Raw genomic sequence first — 27,121 nt, 5'->3', positions numbered from 1 at the left:
GCCCACAGCAATTTGCTCCATTCCCACACACCCCATAGGCGACCAAACACTTTTCACCCGGATGGAGAAATGATAGAGACTCAAAGCTTCGTGTCTTTGCAAAGTGGAGAGTTTAAAATGAAATGATTAGCTCCATTTCAAACCGTCCACTTTGCAAGCACACAAAGCTTCGTCTCCCTCTGGGCGAAAAGTGCACAGCAGAACAGACAGAGGCAGAGGCAATACCAATACGCCGCCCACTTTTCCCACCATCTCTTGCTTGCTTGTGGCCATGCTGACCAGGCACTCGCATGGGGTGTCAGGATCTCCTGCCTCCCCCATGCCTCTGCCTGCTGCTAGTGCCACCAGGCAAGCCTCCCGTGAGTCAGGTAGCTGCGCAGCATGTCCAGATCGCCTATCTTCCCCCCCTGCCTCTGCCACCACACTCAGACTTACCGGTATTTGTGTTCTGCCAAGGGGCCAGCAGGCTTTGGGATGTCACCAGAGTGGTTGTGAACAGTATTTTCTGCCCTTATTTGGAACTGTGGACTTCCGTGAGCAAAATGGGTACTTTAAATTTTGCAGAGGTCTTAGGCATCATTTCATCAATTAAAGCCCCATCTTTAAAATTAGCTCAGAATGTTTGACTGTAACCATTTTAGGACACTCTTTCAGGCACGAAAAACATCGATTTTGCACATACATACAGTTACATGTGTGTGTATTTCTATTTCTTTCTATATGCATATATCTACAATTATATAATCTATCCCCAGCACTTTCAAGTATATTCGATACGAACTCTTTGCAATACTAAGAATTTTTGATTGACCCAAGTCAACAAGAGAATGGATATTTTAACTTGGATCTCAGTAGTCTTCCATGTGTCAAATGAGTCATAATGTAAAAGGTTACTAATTGTGGCATGCTTGCTATTTCATTGTAATATATAGATTTTGCTTTTTTCACATCTTCTGCAACCATTTTATGCACAATTAAAGTTAAACTTTTCTTTGAATCTTGTAGACATATGGCAATAAGAGCACTTCGGACAACTGAAAATAACAAAGAAAGTTGAAAAGAAAAGAAAATCAAGCAAGGCATCAAAATGTTTTCCATTTCCTTCAGAAACCCATACAATTCTCCAGCAGCTGACAGACAAAAGAGAGAAATTTAAGAAAGATGTCAAACTGGAATATGTAGATCATATGGAACTCAAGGATATATCACTTGATGTATCAAGGGAGAATATTTTTATTCAGTAAAAGAGAGAAATATCTGGAAGTTAGTGGGGAGGAAAACATCATTTGGAAAACCATTTATAGCGGACAATGATGAGACCTCACTCTGGGAGGAATTAAATGGCTTGAATCAAAGCACCACTAAACATAAATACTTTTGATTTCCACAGAAATATCAATAGTGGAAAGGTTCCATAGATGTGCTTATTATGGGAAAGATACAACTTGGAAATCACAGTTGATTATACCTGAGAGGATCCATTCTGGAGAAAAGCCGTACGAATACAGATATGATGAATTTGGCAAAAGCTTTGGGCAAAACCCCTCCCTTGAGCTATATGGAAGGACCCACACAGGAGAAAAACCATAAAAGTTCTCCCAATGTGGTAAATACTTTAGTGAGCATGGCAATGGGATGATGAGGACTCATCATGTAGGAATGTCCAGATTGTGTGAAGTTTCATGGGAATTTCCTACCTCGTTAGGCAACAAATGAGTTACACAGGGGAAAAACCCTTTGAATGCCCTATCTGTGGGAAAGGTTTCAGCCAGAATTCCCACCTTGTGAAACACCAGAGGATTCACACAGGAGAGAAATCCTTCGAATGTCCTGATTGTGATAAAGGTTTCAGCACCAATTCCAGCCTGGTAACACACCAGAGGACTCACACAGGAGAGAAACCCTTTGAATGTCCCGATTGTGGAAAAAGTTTCAGTCAGAGTTCCCACCTCATTATACACCAAAGGACTCACACAGGAGTGAAACCTTTTGAATGTCCTGATTGTGGGAAAAAATTCAGTCAGCGTTCCAGCCTGGTGAGACACCAGAGGACTCACACAGGAGAGAAACCCTTTGAATGTCCTGATTGTGGGAAAGGTTTCAGTGAAAATTCCCACCTCGTGAGACACCAGAGGACTCACACAGGAGAGAAACCCTTTGAATGTCCTGATTGTGGGAAAGGTTTCAGCAACAATTCCAGCCTGATAATACACCAGCGGACTCACACAGGAGAGAAACCCTTTGATTGTCCTGATTGTGGTAAAAGTTTCAGCAACAATTCCAGCCTGGTAACACACCAGAGGACTCACACAGGAGAGAAACCTTTTGAATGTCCTGACTGTGGGAAATGTTTCAGTCACAAATCCAGCCTGATGACACACCAGAGGACTCACACAGGAGAGAAACCCTTTGAATGTCCTGATTGTGGTAAATGTTTCAGTGAAAATTCCCACCTCATGAGACACCAGAGGACTCACACAGGAGAGAAACCCTTTGAATGTCCTGATTGTGGGAAAAGTTTCAGTGAAAATTCTAACCTGGTGACACACCAGTGGATGCACACAGGAAAGAAACCCTTTGAATGTCCTGACTGTGGGAAAAAATTCAGTCAGCGTTCCAGCCTGATGAGACACCAGAGGACTCACACAGGAGAGAAACCATATGAGTGTCCAGACTGTGGGAAAGATTTCAGTCGTAGATCTAATCTTATAAATCATGTGCTTATACACATAGGGGAAAAACCATTTAAGTGCCTCAAGTGTGGACGTTACTTCAGGAAACAGTCCACCCTTATCGCACACAAGAAAATCCATGTGAGGGCCAAAGTGATGAGTGTAGAGAAGGCTTGAATTTCATTTCTAATGTCCCATTGTAAGTTCAGCTGAGAAATTGAGTATTTAATTTGACTACAAAGCATTTGCCTGATTTTTTGTAGGCAAATATGTCATGGTAAAAAAAAACCTTTCTGGGAGTGTTCTTTGCATTTTTATCATGATACATGATAGAAATGCCATGTGTAGAGTCCCGACCTCACTCTCCCTGTGTGTCCTTGAGTTTTTCAGTCTGAGAATTCCCCAGGTAGCATCTCTTCAGGATAGGAGCACTCAGACTAGTTAGAGATTATGGCTCCTCACATAAAGGAGAAAGCAGATTGTACAGTAATGTTTCATTTGTAAAACAGTACTGTGTAAGAATGATAAATAGCTTTGAAAAAGAAAAAGGAACTCTCAGCATTTCTGTAAACATTGGGACAAGGTAATGAAAAGCTCTTCCCAACAGATGAGAGATGATTCCTGTTCTTTCAATTCTACCCCAGGGCTCCTTAATTCTTTTCAAAAGTCCCTTCAAATAAAAAGAGGAACATTATTTGTAGCACAGTGATGGGATTCAATTTTTTCCCCTACCGGTTCTATGGGCGTGGCTTGGTGGGCATGGCAAGCGAAGGATACTGTAAAATCTCCATTCCCATCCCACTCCAGGGGAAGGTCACTGCAAAATTCCCATTTCCTCCCGATCAGCTGGTACTCGGAAGGCTGAGAATGGATGGGGGTAGAGTCAGTTAGAAGTGCTATTTACCAGTTCCCCGAATTCAAAATTTCCACTACCGGTTCTCCAGAACTGGTCAGTACCTGCTGAATACCACCTCTGTTGTAGCATCGGAAGTGATATTTTAGCTATGCAAACAAATGATCCTGATTTTGCTGGGATTAGAAGACAACAAAGAATTCCAAGATTGTATATTTCAAAACACCATTCAAAAAGACAGGTTGCATTTTTTTTAGTAGGTCACATTGCATCTGATCCCTTTGTAGGACACCCAACAACCTGGACGAATCAAGGTAATCCAAGAAACTCTTGGCTTGAGTCTTAAGCTCCAAGTGACTTTGTATTTAATGTGCAAATATTTTAAACTTTAAAATAGTACAATTATATTTAATCATTTTTCTTTTTTTCTTTCCTTGGTGTGGTATTTTAGTGCAAATCTTTATCATGTCTCATCTTCTTATGATTAGGAGTTGGAAGCTCTTGCAATGATCCCAAAACTCTGGATCTCTTACAGGGATATATAAAAATATAAAGCAAAATTAAATAAAGTCAACCTGAGTCAGAGGAGATGGTCTACAGGGTGAGGTCAAAAGCTGCAAGTTCCCAGTCAGAGGAACAGTCCATTTTCTCAGAATCAAAGTTTGAAGCTCAGATGTAAAGGTATAAAGTATGTTATTTGGAGGGTACTGGATCTTGAAAGCTGCAGCCTTGAATTTGGGGCTGGAGTAGCAAGAACGGCTGAATGGATAGATTTTGTGGGGGAAAAGAAGGCCCAGTCTGGTAGTCACCAGGCTAGAGCCTGAGAGATATTGAATTCTGGTCCTGCTTGAGGCACAAAGCCATCGTGGAGTTCTTGACCTGTCCAGTCCTCTCAGGACTAGGAAAGTGGGAATCCACTTCCAAAAACCAAGGAAACTGCAGGGAAGTGGGAATGCAGGATAACTCCCCAAAACCTATTTTTGCAACTGAGCAAAGCTTGAAGAGTGAATCTTGACCTACTTAGCTTCTCAAGGCTAGGGAGGTGCTGTGCTATAAACATTTGTGAATGTCTTGTTTGTGCACAGCTGCTAATGATGTGCAGTTTCATCCTATCAATAAGAACATTGAACAGTGTCTGAAAACATCATCCTTGCTTCTAAACACATCTAGATAAAAGATATTATCTTTCTATCTGCATTCTTGCAGAGCCTAAATCTCAGTAGACTATAGACTTTCTCTCCCACCTTGTTATCTCTCTGGAATGGAGTTCTTTTCTGACTGAGTTGCAAATCATTATTGTAATCTCTAGTCTTTTCTGTTCTTCTAAAAGCCTCCCAGTTGCCTAAGTCACAGTTAACTGACACTTGTTCATTAACTCAAGACTTATTACTAACATCTTTATGCTTCCTTCCCTTTATGCTTCATCTCTTTTTAGAGGAACTACAGAAAATTCCCCTTGCATTTCTATAACACATAGCATTGTGCTGCCTTTACAAGCCAATCATCCTCAACCTCCCTCAGGTTCATGAAGAAACTTTTACCTCAGAAAAACTTTACTTCTGGCTCTTGGGGGCAGGGAATTTCATAACCGAGTTACAGCAAACTAGATAGGAGGAGCATCATCAGGTAAATCAACACAGCAGGAACATCATGAGGTAAATTACAGATAACACACACAGAGGGAAAAATGGCGGGAAACAAGGAAACTCCCCTTTACACTCACAGCAGCCAATCTCATCTTAGATCGCCTCATGCAGCAGCCAATTAGTTATAACTGCGTATTCTTACTCATTTTCTAACCCGTCACAGCAATTAATTTAAATATTGTAACAAGCTGCCTCCCCTGAGAGCATCTGTCCTGAAGCTGCAATGTCCTAAATCTTTAGGAGCCGCATTAAATCAGTCATAAAGATTTGAGACGTAGAGAGGTATTGATGCCCGCTGAGAATCACCCCTAGGAAAGCTTATTCTGTAATTGAACTTTTAGAACTCAATGCGGAGCTAATCTCCGTAAGCTAAGAGGCATCATGTTTCACTTGGCTCAGAAGTCAAGGCAACGTCTGTGCCTGAAAACCCCATAATACAATACGGGGTCCCTGTGGTTGAGTTTAAGGAGTTAAAACCGTAGAGTACTATATTTCTAGAAAGGATCTGAGAAGCGAAGGGTAAAAGATCTTCCTCTTCCGGATGACTAATGGGTGGAAGGTGATGTTCAGAGCGGTTCTTCCAGGGATCGAAGCAGCAGCTGGAAGGTGAGAGGAGGGCAGGGGGGAGGAGAGTACGGGAGCAAGTCGGGCTGTTTGGTTTCCTCCACTGCCTGGAAACAGAAGCAACTGGGCTGAAGCATCTCAGCTGCTGCCCTCCCCAAATTTAAGCCCATGAGTGCTCCACGCTGGCTGCAATTTTCTCCTGGTGAGAAGTATCTTTAAAGACTAGGTTGATTCTTTGGGAATGGCTTTCCTCCAGACGTTGTGGTTGCTCCGTCGTTGGAGGTTTTTAACAGGGTTGGAACTTGGAAGGGTGCTTGGAGGTTGTCTATTCCAACCCCTTTCTCAAGCAGGAGACCCAGTAACATTTCAGACAATTGGTTATCCAGTCTTTTCTTAAAAGCTTCAGTGATGGAGCCCCCACAACTTCTGGAGGCTAGTTAATTGTTCTTGCTGTTAGGAAGTTTCTCCTTAGTTCTAGGTTGCTTCTCTCCTTGATTACATTCCAGTCATTGCTCAATTGTCTTGCCTTCTTGTATTTTGGAAACTAAGTTGGCCTTCTCTTCTTTTTGGCAAATCCTCAAATATTTGAACACTGCTATTATGTCACCCCTAGTTCTTCTTTTCACTAGACTACACATAGCCAATTCTTAAAACCTTTCTTTATATGTTTTGGCTTCCAGCTCCTTTTTCCAGAGTCTCAACATTTTTTATAACATGGTGACCAAATATGGATGCAGTATTCTAAGTGGGGTCTTTACTATTTATAAAATGGAATTAGTACTTCATGTGATCTTGATTCTATCCCTCTGTTAATACAGCCTAGGATTCCCTCATCTAAGCTGAAAAGTACTAGGACTAAAACAGAAACTTGGAGTATTCCAACTTGGGGTACTCCATCTCCATATTATTTCTAGGTATTTACAAATCTGTTGTTTGATTACCTTTTCCACAAACTTCCCAGTATTGATGTCAGGCTGATTGGTCTGTAGTTTTGTGGATCCATTTCCCCCCCTTTTTTGAATATGGGAACTACATCAGCTCTTTTCCAGTCCACTGGTAGTTTTTTGGTCTCAAAGATCTTTGAAAGATGTGATTCAATGGTTCTGAGATCATGTCTGCCAGGTCCCCCGAACTCTGGGATGTAATCAATCTGGTTCTGGTAGTTAGAGCTATTTTAGAGTGGACAGGTGTTCTCTTACCATCTTCTTGCCTATTTTAATCTTTCATTCCTAGTATGTCTTTGTGGGATCTGTTTTTAGTATACTGAGTTAATTTTTCTTTTTGCGTGGTCTGCTTTGTCTCTACTGCCTGTTATTTCCTTGACATCTTCTCTCATTAGTGGACAAACAGTTTCCTTGACTTTTTGTTTGTTACTTATCTATTGAAAAAAAGTTTTGCTATTTTCTTTCAGTTTTGTTGCAAGTCTTAGTTCATTGTGAGTGTGAGCTTTCCTGATTTCACCTTTGAAGATTCAGGCTATATGCTGGTATGCTGCCTTAGTTATGTGTCCCTCTTTCAGTTTATCGGAGAGTTTTTTATGCAACCATCCTCGTTTCTTTTGCATTTTCTATTTTTATTTTTTAGTAATATTGTTGGACTGGGCTTTTGTAACTATATTTTTCAGAGTTTCTCAAGCATCTTGAGTTTCCTCTTTAAGATTTTAAAATCCTTCCCAAGCTATCTCTAAGTTTGTTGACACCAGTTCTTTTAAAGTCTAAGATGCTTGTTTAATTTTGCTCTATTGCTTGCGTCCACATTGTATTGAATTCCAATATGACATGGTCACTTTTCCCCAATGTTCCTGATGTTTTGACCCCCCCCCCCTCTATCAATTCATCACTGCTAGTAAAAATTTAGATAATTATAGGAGACCTGCTAGTTCTCTCCTCTAGCTTTTGGATGACAATATTGTCAGATAGATTCATCAGCAACCTCTAAGACAAGATTGGACAGCTATTTGTCCGGAATGGTATAGGGCCATGATGGCGAACCTATGCCATGTGTGCCGGAAATGGCACACAGCCACATCTATCTGGGCACGCGAGCTGTCGCTTGTTGCTCTTCCGGGTTCTGGCGTATTTCCTATTGGTGCCCCATCTGTGTATTAGCCAGGTTTATGTGTTCTCACCCCAGCACTTTTTAAAAAAAAAAAGCTACTGAGAACCATTTGGAAATGTTCCGTTGTATACACTGTCCTCACTTACCACTTCTTCCCTGAGCCTTCAAAGTTACTATGGCCCCATAAAAGAAGGTTTACACCTGATCCACTAATTTGTGATTATTGTAGCATTTGTTCATTGACCACCATTCAGCAGTACATGTGGGTGTGAAGGTGCAGAAAAAGGAGATGCACCAATTTGGGTACTACACACTGGTGTAAATATATGGTGGTTTCAGCATCCTACAGCCTTTTGTAGCCTTCCCAGCTAGTTTCTGACATGCAAAATAGCTATTGCAGGCCTTTGGGATGTACAGTTGCATAAGTAGTCCTCGTTTACCATTGGTTCCCTGAACCTTCAAAGTTGCAATGGCAGTGGAAAAGAAAACTTACACGTAGCCACATAAATTTGTGGTCATCATAGCAATTGTTGTGACCACACATCAGCAGTTCCTGTGATTATGAAGATTTAAGAAAAAGAATTGCACCAAATTGTGTTCTGCCAAATGGTGCACATTTATGATGGTTGCTGCATCCCACACTCATATTTCCAATTTGTAACCTTCCCAACTAGCTTCTGGCAAGCAAAATCAGTGGGTATATTGCAGAGGTGGTATTCAGCAGGTTCTGACCAGTTCTGGAGAACTGGTAGTCGAAAATTTGAGTAGTTTGGTGAACCAGTAAATACCACCTCTGACTTGCCCCACCCTCATCTATTCTCTCCCCAGTCCCAGTTGATCAGGAGGAAATGGAGATTTTGCAGTAACCTTCCTCTGGAGTGGGAGAGAATGGAGATTTTACAGTATTCTTCCCTGGAGTGAGGTGGGGATGGAGATTTTACAGTAACCTTCCCCTGGCGCACCCACCAAGCCACACCCACCAAGCCATGCCCACAGAACTGTTAGTAAAAGATCTTGAATCCCACCACTGGTATACTGGCAGGAAATTAAGTCATGGTCATACAAAATTGCCTTTAACAACCCAGATTAATTAGCTTTAACAACTATAGAGGAGCAGATGTAAGTTGGCACTGTCATGTGACACCATGCTTAATGATTGGGCTGTTTAATCACTCACATACCAGTTCCAATTGTGGCTGGTAAGTGAGGACTGTTTGAACTGGGATGTCACCAGAGTGCCTGTGGACACTGTTTTCTGGCCTTATTTGGAGCCGAGGATTTCCACAAGGAAAACTGGTACCTCAAATCTTGCAGAGACTTTAGGCATCATTTTATCAGTTAAAGCCGCCACATGCCTCAAGTTAGCTCAGAAGGTTTGACTGTAACCATTTTGGGACATTTGGTCCGACATAGATTTTCTTCATTTATTCAAGTGTGGTTGTATCTGTATTTATCTCTGTATGCATATGTCTGAAATTATATGATTTATCCCCAGGAGTTCCAGATATATTTGATGATAATCCTTTGTACTGCTAAAAGTTTGACCCAAATCAATGAGAATTTCATAATTAATTAATGTAAGAGGTTATTCTAGCATTGTGGCATGTTTTCTTTTTCTCCATAGTGAGGGGAGGAGTATGCAGGATGGGTTGACCTCATCTTCTCGTTGATTGGACTGAGTCAGATAAGCTCTTGGTATACGCCCATGGCCCACCAGGCACCGCCCAGTTATCGACTCAGTCCCTCAACTGGACGGTTTGCCATCCTGGATCCGATAAATTTGAAGATATTTGAAGAAAGGGAAAAAATTCAATTGTCTTCCTACCGCAGCAGCCGCATGCGAGCTGGAAGCTCCCTGAGCTGCAAGGGATTGCCAAAAGCAGCCCCGGGGTGGTATGCTGCCCAGGCCTCTGAGTGAGACAAGCATCACTCAGAAAAGAAATTTGCCATGCAAGCAGGAGACACAGGGCACAAGCCTTCCAAAGGCAAGCCCTGCCGCGGGGGTTCCAGCGGCGCCGGAGCGCTCTGCCGCTCCCAGCAAAGGTTGAGCGGTGAGCCGTGGCTGTTTAAAACACCCCGGAATGGGAGGAGGAGGATATCCGAACGGCAGGCTCTGTCTACCAGGGAAGATCTCTGCGTGTTCCACCAGGACAGGGTAGTTCTAAGGTTGGACCCCTCCTTCATATCCAAGGTGTACTCTTGTTTCCATCACTCGCAGGAACTGATATTGCCAATTTCTGCCTGGACCCTTCTCACCTATTTGAGAGGAAGTGGCACACCTTGGACGCAAGGAGGGCTCTGAAGATTTACCTCAGAAGAACCAGGCCGAACAGGAAGTCGGAAGTCCCATTTGTTTCCTTCCACTTGGGTCCCTGGGGAACAAGGTGACCTCCACCACAACAGGCAGGCGGTTAAGAACCTGTATGGCTTCTGCCTATGAGGCACAGGGTCTGCAAACACTGAAAATGATCACAGCGTGTTCTACACATCAGTGTGGCCACTTTGGCAGCCTGGGCCATGCAGGCCTCACTATCTGAGATCTGTAGGGCAGCCACGGGGTCTTCCCCCTCACCATTCGTGAGGCAATACAATTTGGAGTTCTTTGCTTCTGCGGAAGCCTCATTTGGACGTAGGGTGTTGCAGGCTGTTCATAAGGCGGGGGAGAGGTCTCACCAGGCATCAGTTTGGGCATAAACTCAAATGTATACCCCTCCCTAGGGACATGTAGGCTTTGGTACATCCCATCCTGGATACTCCTCCCCTAACTATGGAGAAAGGGTGTTGGTACTTACCTAATACTCCTCTTCTCATAGTGGGGGAGGAGTATCCAGACCCTCCCTGACATGGTAATGTAACATGTGTTATGAAGGATTGTTGCACTAATATGTTAAAGTTATAACTCAATAAAAAGTTTGAAACCATAATAAAGGTCTGGAGTGGATAGCACAACGAGTCGGATAGAGTTCTTCGCCAATAACTGGGCAGTGCCTGGTGGACCAGGGGTGTATACCAAGGGCTTATCTGACTCAGTCCAATCAATGAGAGGATGAGGTCAACTCGTCCTGGATACTCCTCCCCCACTATGAGAAGAGGCGTATCAGGTAATACCAACACCCTTTTTGTTGTAATGTATACTTTTTTATTTTTCTTATATCTTCTGCAATCATTTTATAAACAAGTAACATTACACTTTTCTTTGAATCTTATAGACAAAGAGAATGGCAATGAGAGCACTCTGGACAACTGAGAATAACAAGCAACTTTGAAAAGGAAAGCAAACAGATCCAGCAATCAAACTATTTTCCATTTCCTTCAGAAAACCACACAGTTCTCCTTCCCCAGCAGCTGAGACAAAAGAAGGAAAGTCAAAAAGATTCTGACCTGGAAAAAGTAGATTATGTGGAATGATAAGGATATACTATATAAAAAGTCAAGGGAGATTATGTTTCATTCAGAAAAAGAGGGATATATAACTCTGGAAGTCAGTGTGGAGGAAGAGGTCTCTTGGAAACCCATATAGAGCAGACAGTGATGCAGACCACGCTCTGGGAGGGGAAAAAACGGCTTGAATCAAAGCTTCAGTAAACAGCGGACCATCCATATTTTTGACCTCCTCAGGAATTTCAGTTGTAGAAAAGCTTCATAGACATGCCTTTTGTGAGAAAGAGAAAGATTGCAAATCACAGCTGATTATGCATGAGAGGATCCACAAAGGAGAAAAACCATACAAACACTCTATGACAAACCTTTGGTTAAAACCTGTTGTGGTTTATGGGGGGCTCCACACAGGAGATAAGACGTACAACTGCTCAAAATGAGGTAAATACTTTAGTGAGCATGGCAAATTGGTGATATACCAGAGGACTCACACAGGGGAGAAATCTTTTGAATGTCCTGACTGTGGGAAAAGTTTCATTAGAAATTGCCATCTTCTGAGACACCAGAGGGCTCAAACAGGAGAGAAACCCTTTGAATGTTCTGATTGTAGAAAGTTTCAGTCAGAATTGCAACCTGGTGAAACACTGGAGGACTCACACAGGAGAGAAATGCTTTGAATGTCCTGACTGTGGGAACAGTTTCAATTGTAATTCTGACCTGGTGATACGCCAGATGTCTCACACAGGAGAAAAACCCTTCAAATGTCCTGACTGTGGGAAAAGTTTCAGTCTTAATTCCAGCCTGGTAAAACATCAGAGGACTCACACAGGAGAAAAACCATTTGAATGTCCTATTTGTGAGAAGAAATTCAGTCACTCTTTCAGCCTGGTCATACACCAGAGGACTCACACAGGAGAGAAACCTTATCAGTGTCCAGACTGTGGGAAATGTTTCAATTGTACTTCTGACCTGGTGAAACACCACAGGACTCACACAGGAGAAAAACCTTTTGAATGTCCTGATTGTGGGAAAGGTTTCAGTCGTAATTCCAGCCTGGTGATACACCAAAGGACTCACACAGGAGAGAAACCCTTTGAATGTCCTATTTGTGGGAAAAGTTTCAGTGAGAATTTCAGCTTGGTGAACCACCAGAGAATTCACACAGGAGAGAAACCGTATCAATGTCCTAATTGTGAGAAAAGTTTCAGTCAGAGTTCCAACCTAGTGATACACCAGAGAATACACACAGGAGAGAAACCCTTTAGATGTTCTTATTGTGGGAAAAGTTTTTGTCAGAATTCCAACCTTGTGATACACCTGAGGACTCACACAGGAGAGAAACCCTTTGAATGTCCAGATTGTGGGAAAAGTTTCATTACAAATTCACACCTCATGAGACACCAGAGGACTCACACAGGAAATAAACCCTTCGAATGTACAGTTTGTGGGGAAAGTTTTAATCAGAAATCCAGCCTGGTAAAACACCAAAGGACTCACATGGGGGAGAAATCCTTTGAATGTCCTGATTGTGAAAAAAGTTTCAGTCAGTATTCCAGCCTGACGAAACACCAGAGTACCCATACAAATGGGATTCCCCCATTGCAAAATTAACTATTTTAATTCTGGCCTGATTGTTTTGTACTCAAATACAGTATGTCTCAAGATTAAACGTGTAGGTGGATAGAAAAGAAAAATGGAAAAAACAGCTAATTACCTGTTTCTGTTTATCAGCAGCAGTTTCTGGATATTTCCTTTTGCAGAAATGGTGGAATGCTTCAAAAAAGGCTTTTGGGTGGTGTTTTTTGTATATCGATGAAAGAATTCCCACGTCTATTATTTCAACTTCTACCTTGATGTGTCCTCCAGCTTTTGAGCCTTACCAACAAAGAAATAGTCCTCAAGATAAAAGTCTGGTTGCACGTTGCAATGGTTAAGTGAAGTTACCTGGCTTAACTACACCCACCTCTCCCTGATGAAGCTGTTAAACAAACATGCAGATCATAAGTGGAACATTGGCTACCTTAGTGTTGAGGGCATAGAGCAGGCCCAGGCTTGCCTTCCAAAGGCGTCCCCTGCCTTAACCCTTGGCAACCCCCCCCCCAACTGGCCTTTCCCTCTCTCACAGGGTCCCCACAAGCTTTTTCTCATTTCCACTGGGTCCCTGGAGTCCTTAAGCGTGACTCTCGTACCACCAGGACTCACATCCTCCTCCTTACCTTTAAAGATCTTTGATTCTCATGTTAGGAAAGGAGGGCAGGTCACACATCCCTGGGCCACATGATTGTGTCCTGGAAACAGCAGTCACTTTCTATTCCCACTGCTTGGGGTTCATCCCTGGGTCATGTGGAGGACTTGTGGAAGTGATTGCCATTTTGCCACACATGCCTCGGGGACCAAAATGGTAGCTGCTCACCTGCCTTTACTCGCATATGAACTTATTGTAAGTGACATCCCATTCCTAATCCATAGGGTTCAATATGACGTCGGTCCACCCTTTGCAGCTATAACAGCTTCAACTCTTCTGGGAAGGCTGTCCACAAGGTTCAGGAGTGTGTTTATGAGAAATTTTGACCATTCTTCCAGAAGCGCATTTGTGAGGTCACACACTGATGTTGGACTGGTTTATGTGGCCTACCACTTTGTGGCTGAGTTGCTGTCATTTCCAAACGCTTTCACGTTCTTAGAAAGCAGTAGGAGAATGAAATTTTATATTCGAAAACCTTTTGTTGCTAAGTTATTACACACAAAATTTCCCATTTCTTATACCTTTCCTTCCAGATATAAAGAGCCAACCAGAGCTAACAGCGCAATCAGGAAGAGGTGGAGGGGTAGCCTGGGCCAGTTTCAGAGCCTTTGGAAGGCTCTGATGTGGAGGCAGAATCAGAGGCAGATGCAGAGCTGGGATCTTCTGTCCGCCTCCAACTGGAGAGGCAGCTGTTTTCAGGGCCTTAGCTGAGTGAGGAGGAAGAAGGGATGGGGCCCATCCCAGATGGACAGAGCAGAGGAGGGCAACGGAAGGCAATAAGCCAGCTCTCATCCACTCCACTCTTTCTTTCCTGGAGCTGGGGACTCATGAAATCCTGGACTGACTTGGAAAGGTGCTTTTGTTGTCATTCTTACAACCCACACTGCTGTCAAGATTCTTGGCATTCGCACTTGGATCCACCATACCAGGGGTCGGTTCCTGCTGGCATTATTACCAGTTTGGTGCTTGAAAAAGTTTGCGCATGTAGCACATCCCTGAGCAAATCGACATTAGCAGCAGCTGGAACCCACCCCTGATATGATGGTTGCAACACACTCATGATCCCATTTGTGACCTTCCCAGGCATCCTCTGACAAGCAAAATCAGTGGGTATACTGGCAGGAAATTGCAGGTCACACAAATGTGAAGTTGCCTTTAACAACCCAATGATTTGTTTAACTGGTGTGTCAAATTTTGCAGAGCCATTAGGCAACATTTCATCAGTTAAAGCCTCCTCTCCCCCCCCCCCCATATCTAAAATTAACTCTGAAGGTTTGATTGTAACCATTTTAGGTGATTGTTCATGGATTTTCCACATATATATATATATATTTGCAGGTAAGAATTTGTGATTGACCCAACTCAACAAGAGAATTTCATGATAGAATGGATATTTGAACTTGCATATTGGTAGTCTTCCATGGAACCCACCCCTGATATGATGGTTGCAACACACTCATGATCCCATTTGTGACCTTCCCAGGAATCCTCTGACAAGCAAAATCAGTGGGTATACTGGCAAGACCCATTCTTTCACAAATGTTTATAATAACAGTCTGCATGCCTATGCTCTTGATTTTATACAGCTGACAGTTGACTATGGAATATTTAGGAGCGAGGAAATTTCATGACTGGATTTGTTGCACAGGTATCATCCTATCAGAGTTCCATGCTGGAATTCACTGAGCTCCTGAGAGCGATCCATTCTTTCACAAATTGGTTTGGTTTGGTTTGGTTTTATTCAACTTGTATGCCGCCCTATTCCCGAGGGACTCAGGGCGGCTAACAAAACCAGAAGGGAAGGGAAACAATACAAAAGGAAAGAACAAAAACAAACAACAATACAGAATCAATTTAAAAGGTCTCAACAAGCACACCTGTTTGAGTGGGGATGGAACTCAGCATCCCCAGGCCTGCTGGAACAGCCAGGTCTTAACGGCTATACGGAAAGCCTGAAGGGTGGTGAGGGTCCGAATCGCCACGGGGAGATCGTTCCAGAGGGCCGGAGCAGCCACAGAGAAGGCCCTCCTCCAGGTAGTTGACAGCCGGCATTGGCCGGCAGATGGAATTCGGAGGAGGCCTAGTCTGGGATCTAATGGGTCTCTGGGAGGTAATCGGCAGGAGGCGGTCTCTCAAGTACCCAGGTCCGATACCATGTAGGGCTTTATAAGTGACAACTAGCACCTTGAAGTGTATCTGGAGACCAATAGGCAGCCAGTGCAGCTTGCGGAAGATAGGTGTAACGTGGGTGTACCGAGGCGCACCCACAATCGCTCGTGCGGCTGCATTCTGGACAAGCTGAAGTCTCCGAACACTCTTCAAGGGCTGCCCCATGTAGAGCGCGTTGCAGTAGTCCAGTCTTGAGGTCACAAGGGCATGAGTGACTGTTGTGAGAGCCTCCCGGTTCAGGTAGGGATGCAATTGGTGCACCAGGCAGACCTGGGCAAATGCCCCCCTGGTCACAGCCGACAAATGGTGATCTAAAGTCAGCTGTGGATCCAGGAGGACTCCCAAATTGCGAACCCTGTCTCAGGGGCGTATTATTTCACCCCCCAGCCTGAGAGTTGGAATACATGGCCAATTATTGGGAGGGAAAAACACAAGCCACTCGGTCTTGTCAGGATTGAGCGCGTTTGTTTACCCCCATCCAGACCCTGACAGCCTCCAGGCAGTGACACATCACATCAAGCGCTTCACTGAGTTGGCACGGGGCGGACAGATACAACTGTGTATCGTCCGCATACTGGTGATATTTTATCCCGTGCCGCCGAATGATCTCACCCAGTGGCTTCATGTAGATGTTAAACAGGAGGGGGCACAGGACCGAGCCCTGTGGCACCCCATACTTAAGGGGCCTAGGGGTCGACCTCTGCCCTCCAACACCGGCTGCGACCTGTCTGGTAGGAGGTAGGAGGAGAACCACCAAAGAACAGTGCCTCCCACCCCCACCTCTCGCAACCGTCGCAGAAGGATACCATGGTCAATGGTATCGAAGGCCGCTGAGAGGTCAAGGAGCACTAGGACGGAGGCATGGCCCCCGTCCCTGTCTCTCCAGAGATCATCGGTCAGTGCGACCAAAGCAGTTTCCGTGCTGTAGCCAGGCCTGAATCCAGACTGAAAGGAGTCTACAAATGTTTGTAATAATAGTCTGGATGCCTAGGTACTTGATTTTATACACCTGTGGCCATAGAAGTGATTGGAACACCTGATTCTGATTATTTGGTTGGGTGAGCGAATACTTTTGGCAATATAGTGTACCTGCAATATCCGTGGGTCATTCCATGTCAAGTGGTCTGGGAGTCCCTGCTCGACCATCACAGATTTCAATGAAATTTTGTGTGAATATGCACTCATGTCCCCAATGAATATTGGTAAAGTGTTACATTTGCCGATGCAATACTTGCGGAAACATAGTAATTTGTTTGACCCCCGTACTGCAGCCTTCTACAGTATGACTCTGAGGTTCCAGCAACTTTGAGACCTATCATCTTCACCAAGCATTGGAAACGGCAACCCTTCCTGCTGGAACCTCAGCCCAAAAGGCTGAGCTCATTGCCTTGACAAGAGCCTTCGAGCCGTGATGGCTATGGCACACGTGCCACAGATGGAACACAAAACCACTGCTGAGGGCACGCAAGGTGTTGCCCTGTCAGCTCCCGCACGCATGCACATGCTGGAAAGCTGATTTTCAGCTTTGATATTCAGCCATTTTTCACCCACCAGAAGCTTCCCTGAAGTCAAAAACCCACCCAACGTGCAAACCGGAAGTCAGTCCCTGAACTTCCGGGTTGCACATTGGGTGGTTTTTGCCCTTCGGAGGGAGAAAAACAGCTCAACGGGCTACCTGGAAGTCCGTTCCTGAACTTCCCATTTGCGTGTTGGGCCATTTTTCACCCTCTCCAGGCTTCAAGTGTTTCCCTGAAGCCTGGGTAGGGTGAAAAATGGCCCAATGGGGCCCACCAGAAGTTCAGGAACGAACTTCCTGGTTGCTTGTTGGGCCATTTTTCTCCCTCTGGAGGCTTCAGGAGATTTCCGTGAAGCCTCCAGAGGGCAAAAAACAGCCCAATGCTCAAGCCGGAAGTTTGTTCCCAAACTTCCAGTTTGGGTGTTGGGCTGTTTTTTGCTTCAGGGAAGACTTCGGAGGGCAGAAAACAGCCAAAAATCAAGGCAAAAATCAGCTTGCCAGCACGCGCATGTGCGCTGGATCTGACAGGGCAACGCCTCGCATTGTTTCTCCATTTCCCAAGCTATCCAGGTCCTCCACCATCCGGGACGCCAATATCCTTCTAAGTTACTATTATTGAGCGAACTACACATATACTATACCTGTATATTTTGTTTCTTTTGCCTAAATGTAGAACCCTACTTTTTTCACCATTGAATTTCATTTTATTAGATAGTGCCCAATGTTCAAGTTTGTCAAGATCCTTCTGTATCTTTAGCCTATCTTCTGGAGTGTTGGCTATTCCTGCTAGCTTGGTGTCGTTTGCAAATTTGATGAGTTCCCCATTTATTCCCTCATCCAAATCATTGATGAAGATGTTGAAGAGTACTGGGCCCAAAACAGAGCCTTGGGGTACTCCATTGTATACTTCCCTTCATGTAGATTCCATTGAGGACACTACACGTTGAGTGCGAATAGTCAGCCAGTTACGAATCCATCTGGTGGTAATGCTGTCTAATTCACATTTTTCTATCTTTTTTTTTCCAATCTATGTTTTTATTTTTAAACATAAAAAAACAATATTAAAAAAAAGATCTCATCCATTACATACAGCATGTCGTTTGGTTACTAGTGTTTTTGCATCCATATTCTCAAATAGCATTTGCAATCACAGATTTTTCATCTAGTATAACTAAATACCTCACTTTCATTGTACAATATATATTCAATTAAATTAGTATTATTATTTTTTCAATAAACCTAATTCCCTTACATTCTTGATTGTCTATTTAATAACAGTATACCTTTATATAATCACAGATCCCAATATGAAAGATTTACCAACCATTTATATTTGTATATCACTGTTTTCAATTATGCATAATTCCACCAATCAACTATCGAGTATGCTTATGTCATTATTGTCCTTGTACATCATACATTCAAACAGAGATGTTATTCCTTCATTTTTCAAGAAGGTATTCTAAATAGTTACTACATATATATATATATATATATATATATATATATATATATATATATATATATATATATATATATATATATATATATATATATATATATATATATACCAATTTTTAATTACTTCCTTATAAAAATTATTTATCAACAAGATATCTTTGTAATATATTCTTAGGGTTATACATTATATCACCCATCCTCTATCAAGTATACATAAAATCATTGTTATCCTTATCCATTTTAAAACAAAAAGTTTTAAAGTATTCAATTCATATATGTATCAGTTTTTCATTGTATCGTTAATTTATTTCACAGCATAATTGTATTATCATTTAGCTCCTTCAGTTAAAACATAAGTAAAACATTTTTCATTTCCAAGTCGTCGTCCCCCCAGCCACTGGTAAAACAAATCCCATATCTTATAAAATTGCTCGTCGTCTTGTGCTCTAATTTCAAATGTCAGTTTACTCATTTCAGCACACTCCATTATTTTTCGAATAACTTCTTCCTGTTTTGTCAAAATAGAAAACAGTGTTGTATGGAATTGCTAAAGGGGATGTAGAAGAAAACAGGACAGCGGAACTTCCTCTTCTGGCTGTTTGATTTTCTCCATGGTATAGAAGCACAGAAGCATCTAGGCCAGTGATGGCTAACCTTTTTTAGGGGTTAGTGGGGTGCCAAAAGCATATGTGGGCGGCCGTGCCCACACCCATAATGCAATGCCCCCGTGTGCCCCGCACCCTGCGCATAAGACCCCCACGCATGTGCACGCAACCACCCAATGCCCTGTTTTGGGCCTAGCAGGCCTGTCACAGGTGTTATGTCTGCTTTGCATGCAGCTTTATTCTTCTTTAGCATTCATCTAGTCTACATTGTTTTGTGATGCATTTCCTGCCTCTCTGGGATTATCTCTATCTGCTCCTATGAAGCACTTCCTGTTCCTGTTGTATGTATATATTTATATTCTCGATGGCTTGTATAGTGTTTTAACTGCATTTTAATTAAACTACTTGAAACAGAAGCCTCTTAGAACCAGAACTGGGGGTGGTGGTGGTGTGCAGCCGGTTTTTGTTCCCAGGAGGCTGCAGGGAGGCCTGTTGAGCCCAAAATAGGGAGGTGGGCACCACACAACCCTCCCCTGCGCATGCACACACAACCTCTCCCCCCCCCCCACGTGTGTGGATTTCCTGCATGCGCGGCAGGGACCCGAAAATCACCTATATGGCAGGAGAGCATGTGCAGTGGGGCTGAGCTGGGGTGACGGCTCGCGTGCCCGGAGAGAGGGCTCCATGTGCCACCTGTGATACACATGCCACAGGTTTGCCATCATGGGTCTAGGGCTAGGCTGAAATATATTGGCTGCTGCTTATTTTATAAATAAAATAAATTCTATTCCACTGGTGCTGCATGCTTTAAAAGCAGTGCCTGACATTTTCTGGTTGTTGAGAGAAATAAAAAGTCTGCTTTGGTTAGCTTTGACTCCTTGTGGTTTTATGGACACTGTTTTCTGGAGAACAATATGGGACAGATCTGCCTCTGCTGTCCTGTGGGGCTTTTTTTTCCACGTCTAGCTCTTGGATGCAGCTCTGGCCAGCAGGATTGAAGTTGGCTCCCTTGGAGCATCTGACCTGATAGGGCTGCTATGTGATAAATCCTAGGCAGCCACAGGAAATCAATCATAAAGATTTGGGATGTAGAAAGGTTTTGATCTGCACTGAGAGTCACTCCTAAGAAAGCGGATTGTGTAATTCTGTAAAAACCTCATGAACATTTAGGGCTTGGCGTATAGTTAACATCCACACGTTGCATCACATTTCATTATTTCACTTGGTTCAGTTGCAAAGGTGGGTTGCTTAACGTCAAAAACTACTTGATAGCATGTCATCAGTGAAAATATCTTGCAAATGCCTTAGGTAGGGATGAGACAAATACGTTTTTCTTCCCCCTAGCTGGAGATGGCGATCAAATAGGCTTTCTTAAAATAGGTTTTTAAGAAAATCTATTTTTCTTATAGGGCTGTATAGGGTTGAGCAGGAGGTTGGACTAGAAGATCTCCAAGGTCCCTTCCAGCTCTATTCTGATTGAATAAATAGGCAACATCTTTGTCTAGAAAACGGGCAATGCAGTAGGCAGCATCTGTGGTTGAACCTAAAAGAGTTAAAACCATCGAGTACTGCATTGCTAGAAAAGATGGGAGAAAGGCCGAGAAACTTCCTCCTTCCTCTTCTGCATATCTCAAGAGCGGAAGGGTGTGTGCCAAGTGGCTTTTGTTCTTTTCCCAAGATTGAAACAATAGCTGGAAGGTGAGTTGAGTCAAGTCATAGGAGACTCCGGAAGCAAGTGGGCTGTTTGGTTTCCCTCCATGATGTGGAAGCAGAGAAGCAACTGGGCTGAAGCATATCAGCTGCTGCAGGTTCCTTCCCTCCCCAAATTTAAGCCCACTGGTGCTGCACACCTTAATACTGGTGGCTTCAATTTTCTGTTGGTGGGAAGATTTAAAAAGTCTCTTTTGATGCTTTGGGAATGGCTTCCCTCCAGAGGCTGTGGATGCTCCATCACTGAAGGTTTGTAACAAACTAATAGAGCTGGAAAGAATCTTAATATCATTTCAGATAAACGGCTGTCTCATCTCTGTTTAAAAGCCTGCAGTGATGGAACCACCCACAACTTCTAAAGGGAAACTGTCCCACTGGTTAACTGTCCTCACTGTTAGGAAATTTTTCTTTGTACGTTGCTTCTCTCCTTGACTAGTTTCCATCAATTCCTTCTTGCCTTGCCTTCCGGTGCTAAGTTGAACCCCTCTTCCTTGTGGCCGTCCCTCAAGTATTGGAACACTGCTATCATGTCACCCCTAGTCCTTCCTTTCACTAGACTAGACATAGCCAATTCCTGCAACTCTTCTTTATATGTTTTAGCCTCCAGCCCTCTAATAATCCTTACTGCTCTTCTCTGTGCTCTTTATAGTCTCAACACCTTTTTTTTATATTGTGGTGACCAAGACTGGATGCAGCATTCCAAGTATGGTCTTACCAAAGGATTATAAATTGTTGCTAACACTTCACGTGGTCTTGATTCTATCCCACTGTTTATGCCGCCTAGGATTGTGTTGGCTTTTTTGGCCACTGCATCACACTGTTGCCTCAGATTTAAGTGATTGTCCGCTAGAGTCCACTTTGTCCACTAAGACAAAGATGTTATAAAATTGAGTCCAAACCACTCAAAGTGCAGTTTTTAATACTACTTTTATTCTTGTGTTATTATAACAAAAAGCAAGGCAAGCATGCAATGAAACTTAATTAGTCCTTTATATTTGTACATATACTTGTCTAATTTCAAAGTTATCCTAGTACAGTAAATTATGCCCAACAAGGCTATTCAGATTAGTATGTCTAAAAAGTCTATTCAAATAACTGTGCCCAACACGACTACTCAAATTGCTGTAAGTATCGCTGCCCAACTAGGCTATTCATTCACACAATACTCACATACACTCTCAACACAGGTGATCAGGCTGAATTCAAGTGGGCTGGGAGCTGAGTCAGGCCTCCCCTGCTCCAAGAAGAGTCTCTTGAACTTCAGGGTCTGGGTTCATTACAGTCTTCCCTTTACAGCCAACTTGTTTACTCAGAATCCACGTGTAAGGGTACATTTTGCCCCAGCCACGTTAGGAACTTTACATCCTAACGCTTTGCTCCAAGACTCCATGAAAAGTGCAATCCACTACACTCCTTAAGCCCATTAATGTTGTCCTGGTATCACCAACAATAAATCATTCACACCGCACTCACAATCTTTCCTTATCAGTAGTACACACAGTAATACACACAGTCCAGCAATGTGAGTTTCCCAGTGAGCTCATAAAACAGCTAACTTTGGTTGTATTACAGGTCCTCTATATTCATAACTTGTATTATATTTGTGATATAGTCATAACATATAACAAAATATGTAACAAAGATCCTTCTCACACTTACTACTATTGAGCCATGTTCCGCCTATTCTGTACCTTGACATTTGCTTTTTCCTGGTTAAGAATAAAACCTATTTTTTCTCTCCATCGAATTTCATTTTTTAGATAAGGCCCAATGTTCAAATATATCAAGATTTTTCTATATGTCGAGCTTGTCTTCTGGGGTGTTGGCTATTCCTTCCAGCTTAGTGTTGTCCCCAAATTTCATGAGTTCCCCTCTGTTCTCTCATCTAAATTATTTATGAAAATATTGAATAGTGAGCCTAAGATAGAGCCTTGGGGTACCCTGTTGCTTACTTCCCTCCGGATAGATGTAGTTCCATTAAGGACTAACCATTGAATGTGGTTTGCCAGCCAATTGCAAAACCATCTGATGGTGATGCTATCTATCCCAGTGGTCCCCAAACATTTTCCTACCTGGGAGGGGGAATGACACCAGGATGACACACAAGAAAGCTTTCACTAAATTAGGCTTTCTTTTGCTCCAGGGTGAAACTCAGAAGACACAGAGAACCCTTCACTTGAAGAGGCTCTCTGCTTCTGCTCCAGAGGAAAACCCCAATTGAAGATCCAAGGAAGCAGAAAGAGGTGTGAATGACAACTGCCTGCACTTTTCAATAACTCAACACAATTTTTCCCTTCCAGATTACATCAGTGACTTTCTGTTCCTAAGGAAGTGGGAAGGAAGAGGGGGAATAGAGAGAATCCTAACAGCCTTCCAGAAAAACAAGCCAGACCCAGCCAATTAAGGAAGTGCTGAGGAGGGAGAGGGGGAGGGAGGGTGGGTGGGAGGGAAAGAAAGAGAGAGGGAACCAACTATGCATAGAGCAATACTGCTTTGCAAAAAAAACCTGAAGCGTGCAGCCCACTGCGATTTGCTCCATTCCCACACACCCCATAGGCGACCAAACAAGGAGGCAGAGGCAATACCAATACGCCGCCCACTTTTCCCACCATCTCTTGCTTGCTTGTGGCCATGCTGACTAGGCCCTCGCATGGGGTGTCAGGATCTCCTGCCTCCCCCATGCCCCTGCCTGCTGCTAGTGCCACCAGGCAAGCCTCCCATGAGTCAGGTAGCTGCACAGCATGTCCATATCGCCTATCTTCCCCCCTGCCTCTGCCTCCACACTCAGACTTACCGGTATTTGTGTTCTGCCAAGGGGCCAGCAGGCTTGGGATGTCACCAGAGTGGTTGTGAACAGTATTTTCTGCCCTTATTTGGAACTGTGGACTTCCGTGAGCAAAATGGGTGCTTTAAATTTTGCAGAGGCCTTAGGCATCATTTCATCAATTAAAGCCCCATCTTTAAAATTAGCTCAGAATGTTTGACTGTAACCATTTTAGGACACTCTTTCAGGCACGAAAAACATCGATTTTGCACATACATACAGTTACATGTGTGTGTATTTCTATTTCTTTCTATATGCATATATCTACAATTATATAATCTATCCCCAGCACTTTCAAGTATATTCGATACGAACTCTTTGCAATACTAAGAATTTTTGATTGACCCAAGTCAACAAGAGAATGGATATTTTAACTTGGATCTCAGTAGTCTTCCATGTGTCAAATGAGTCATAATTAATGTAAAAGGTTACTAATTGTGGCATGCTTGCTATTTCATTGTAATATATAGATATTGCTTTTTTCACATCTTCTGCAACCATTTTATGCACAATTAAAATTAAACTTTTCTTTGAATCTTGTAGACATATGGCAATAAGAGCACTTCGGACAACTGAAAATAACAAACAAAGTTGAAAAGGAAAGAAAATCAAGCAAGGCATCAAAATGTTTTCCATTTCCTTCAGAAACTCACACAATTCTCCAGCAGCTGACAGACAAAAGAGAGAAAATTAAGAAAGATGTCAAACTGGAATATGTAGATCATATGGAACTCAAGGATACATCACTTGATGTATCAAGGGAGAATATTTTTATTCAGTAAAAGAGAGAAATATCTGGAAGTTAGTGGGGAGGAAAAGTTCCATAGATGTGCTTATTGTGGGAAAGATACAACTTGGAAATCACAGTTGATTACACCTGAGAGGATCCATTCTGGAGAAAAGCCATACGAACACAGATATGATGAATTTGGCAAAACCTTTGGGCAAAACCGCTCCCTTGGGCTATATGGAAGGACCCACACAGGAGAAAAACCATAAAAGTTCTCCCAATGTGGTAAATACTTTAGTGAGCATGGCAATGGGATGATGCATCACAGGACTCATCATGTAGGAATGTCCAGATTGTGTGAAAGTTTCATGGGAATTTCCCACCTCGTTAGGCAACAAATGAGTTACACAGGGGAGAAACCCTTTGAATGCCCTATCTGTGGGAAAGGTTTCACTAAAAATTGCCACCTTATTAGCCACCAGAGGACACACACAGGAGAAAAACCATTTGGATGTCCTGATTGTGGAAAATGTTTCAGTAGAAATTCCCACCTCGTGAGACATCAGAGGACTCACACAGGAGAAAAACCTTTTCAATGTCCTGATTGTGAAAAATGTTTCAGCCACAATTCCAGTCTGGTGATACACCATAGGACTCACACAGGAGAAAAACCGTTTGAATGTCCTGATTGTGGTAAAGGTTTCATTAGAAATGCTTCCTTTGTGAAACACAAAAGGACTCACACAGGACAGAAACCCTTTCAATGTCCTGATTGTGGGAAAAGTTTCATTAAAAATTCCTTCCTCGTCAGACACCAGAGGATTCACATAGGAGAGAAACCCTTTGAATTTCCTGATTGTGGGAAAGGTTTCAGCCAGAATTCCCACCTTGTGAAACACCAGAGGATTCACACAGGAGAGAAATCCTTTGAATGTCCTGATTGTGATAAAGGCTTCAGCACCAATTCCAGTCTGGTAACACACCAGAGGACTCACACAGGAGAGAAACCTTTTGAATGTCCTGATTGTGGTAAAGGTTTCAGCCACAATTCCAGCCTGGTAACACACCAGAGGATTCACACAGGAGAGAAACCCTTTGAATGTCCTGATTGTGGTAAAGGTTTCAGCGACAATTCCAGCCTGGTAACACACCAGAGAACTCACACAGGAGAGAAACCTTTTGAATGTCCTGATTGTGTTAAAGGTTTCAGCCACAATTCCAGCCTGGTAACACACCAGAGGATTCACACAGGAGAGAAACCATTTGAATGTCCTGATTGTGGGAAAAGTTTTAGTAAGAATTCTAGGCTCTTGAAACACCAGAGGACTCACACAGGAGAGAAACCATTTGAATGTTCTGATTGTGGAAAAAGTTTCAGTCAGAGTTCCCACCTCATTACACACCAAAGGACTCATACAGGAGTGAAACCTTTTGAATGTCCTGATTGTGAGAAAAAATTCAGTCAGCGTTCCAGCCTGGTGAGACACCAGAGGACTCACACAGGAGAGAAACCATATGAGTGTCCAGACTGTGGGAAAGATTTCAGTTCTAGGTCTAATCTTATAAATCATGTGCTTATACACATAGGGGAAAAACCATTTAAGTGCCTCAAGTGTGGACGTTACTTCAGGAAACAGTCCACCCTTATCGCACACAAGAAAATTCATCTGAGGGCCAAAGTAATCAGTGTAGAGAAGGCTTGAATTTCATTTCTAATGTCCCATTGTAAGTTCAGCTGAGAAATTGAGTATTTAATTTGACTACAAAGCATTTGCCTGATTTTTTGTAGGCAAATATGTCATGGTAAAAAAAAACCTTTCTGGGAGTGTTCTTTGCATTTTTATCATGATAGATGATAGAAATGCCATGTGCAGAGTCCCGGCCTCACTCTCCCTGTGTGTCCTTGAGTTTTTCAGTCTGAGAATTCCCCAGGTAGCATCTCTTCAGGATAGGAGCACTCAGACTAGTTAGAGATTATGGCTCCTCACATAAAGGAGAAAGCAGATTGTACAGTAATGTTTCATTTGTAAAACAGTACTGTGTAAGAATGATAAATAGCTTTGAAAAAGAAAAAGGAACTCTCAGCATTTCTGTAAACATTGGGACAAGGTAATGAAAAGCTCTTCCCAACAGATGAGAGACAATTCCTGTTCTTTCAATTCTACACCAGGGCTCCTTAATTCTTTTTAAAAGTGCCTTCAAATAAAGAGAGGAACATTATTTGTAGCACAGTGGTGGGATTCAATTTTTTTCAATACCGGTTCTATGGGCGTGGCTTGGTGGGCATGGCAGGGGAAGGATACTGTAAAATCTCCATTCCCATCCCACTCCAGGGGAAGGTCACTGCAAAATTCCCATTTCCTCCCCATCAGCTGGTACTTGGAAGGCTGAGAATGGATGGGGGTATTATTTGGAGGATACTGGATCTTGAAAGCTGCAGACTTGAATTTGGGGCTGGAGTAGCAGGAACAGCTGAATGGATAGATTTTGTGAGGGAAAAGAAGGCCCAGTCTGGTAGTCACCAGGCTAGAGCCTGAGAGATATTCAATTCTGGTCCTGCTTGAGGCACAAAGTCATTGTGGAGATCTTGACCTGTCCAGTCCTCTCAGGACTAGGAAAGTGGGAATCCACTTCCAAAAACCAAGGAAACTTCAGGGAAGTGGGAATGCAGGATAACACCCCAAAACCTA

The 27,121-nt window shown here is 43.0% G+C and overlaps 3 protein-coding genes and 1 long non-coding RNA gene across 4 annotated transcripts; all 4 read left to right on the top strand.

Annotated features, from left to right (window-relative positions):
• The first annotated feature begins 1,014 nt into the window (after window positions 1-1,014).
• Window positions 1,015-3,883, top strand: LOC148047559 (uncharacterized). The gene has a single exon (XM_087708372.1). The coding sequence runs from the start codon at window positions 1,683-1,685 to the stop codon at window positions 2,847-2,849; it is 1,167 nt and encodes a 388-aa protein (XP_087564498.1). The 5' UTR covers window positions 1,015-1,682; the 3' UTR covers window positions 2,850-3,883.
• A 1,814-nt stretch (window positions 3,884-5,697) lies between these two features.
• LOC148047558 (uncharacterized) lies at window positions 5,698-11,138 on the top strand. Its single transcript, XR_015695843.1, has 2 exons — window positions 5,698-5,777; window positions 11,003-11,138. It is a non-coding gene; the product is annotated as an uncharacterized LOC148047558 (long non-coding RNA).
• Window positions 11,139-11,485: 347 nt separating this feature from the next.
• LOC148047557 (uncharacterized) lies at window positions 11,486-13,019 on the top strand. Its single transcript, XM_087708080.1, has 2 exons — window positions 11,486-11,592; window positions 11,738-13,019. The coding sequence occupies exons 1-2, from the start codon at window positions 11,486-11,488 to the stop codon at window positions 12,780-12,782; spliced, it is 1,152 nt and encodes a 383-aa protein (XP_087564206.1). The 3' UTR covers window positions 12,783-13,019.
• A 9,975-nt stretch (window positions 13,020-22,994) lies between these two features.
• LOC148047556 (uncharacterized) lies at window positions 22,995-26,647 on the top strand. The gene is made up of 2 exons (XM_087711527.1): window positions 22,995-23,120; window positions 24,245-26,647. The coding sequence occupies exon 2, from the start codon at window positions 24,746-24,748 to the stop codon at window positions 26,132-26,134; it is 1,389 nt and encodes a 462-aa protein (XP_087567653.1). The 5' UTR covers window positions 22,995-23,120; window positions 24,245-24,745; the 3' UTR covers window positions 26,135-26,647.
• Window positions 26,648-27,121: the final 474 nt, after the last annotated feature.

The sequence above is a fragment of the Thamnophis sirtalis genome, unplaced genomic scaffold (assembly GCF_051295495.1).
Source record: "Thamnophis sirtalis isolate CommonGarterSnake01/CBP01778 unplaced genomic scaffold, rThaSir2_p1.2 scaffold_3, whole genome shotgun sequence".
Lineage (NCBI taxonomy): Eukaryota > Metazoa > Chordata > Lepidosauria > Squamata > Natricidae > Thamnophis > Thamnophis sirtalis.
This window is presented reverse-complemented; position numbering and strand designations above follow the sequence as displayed.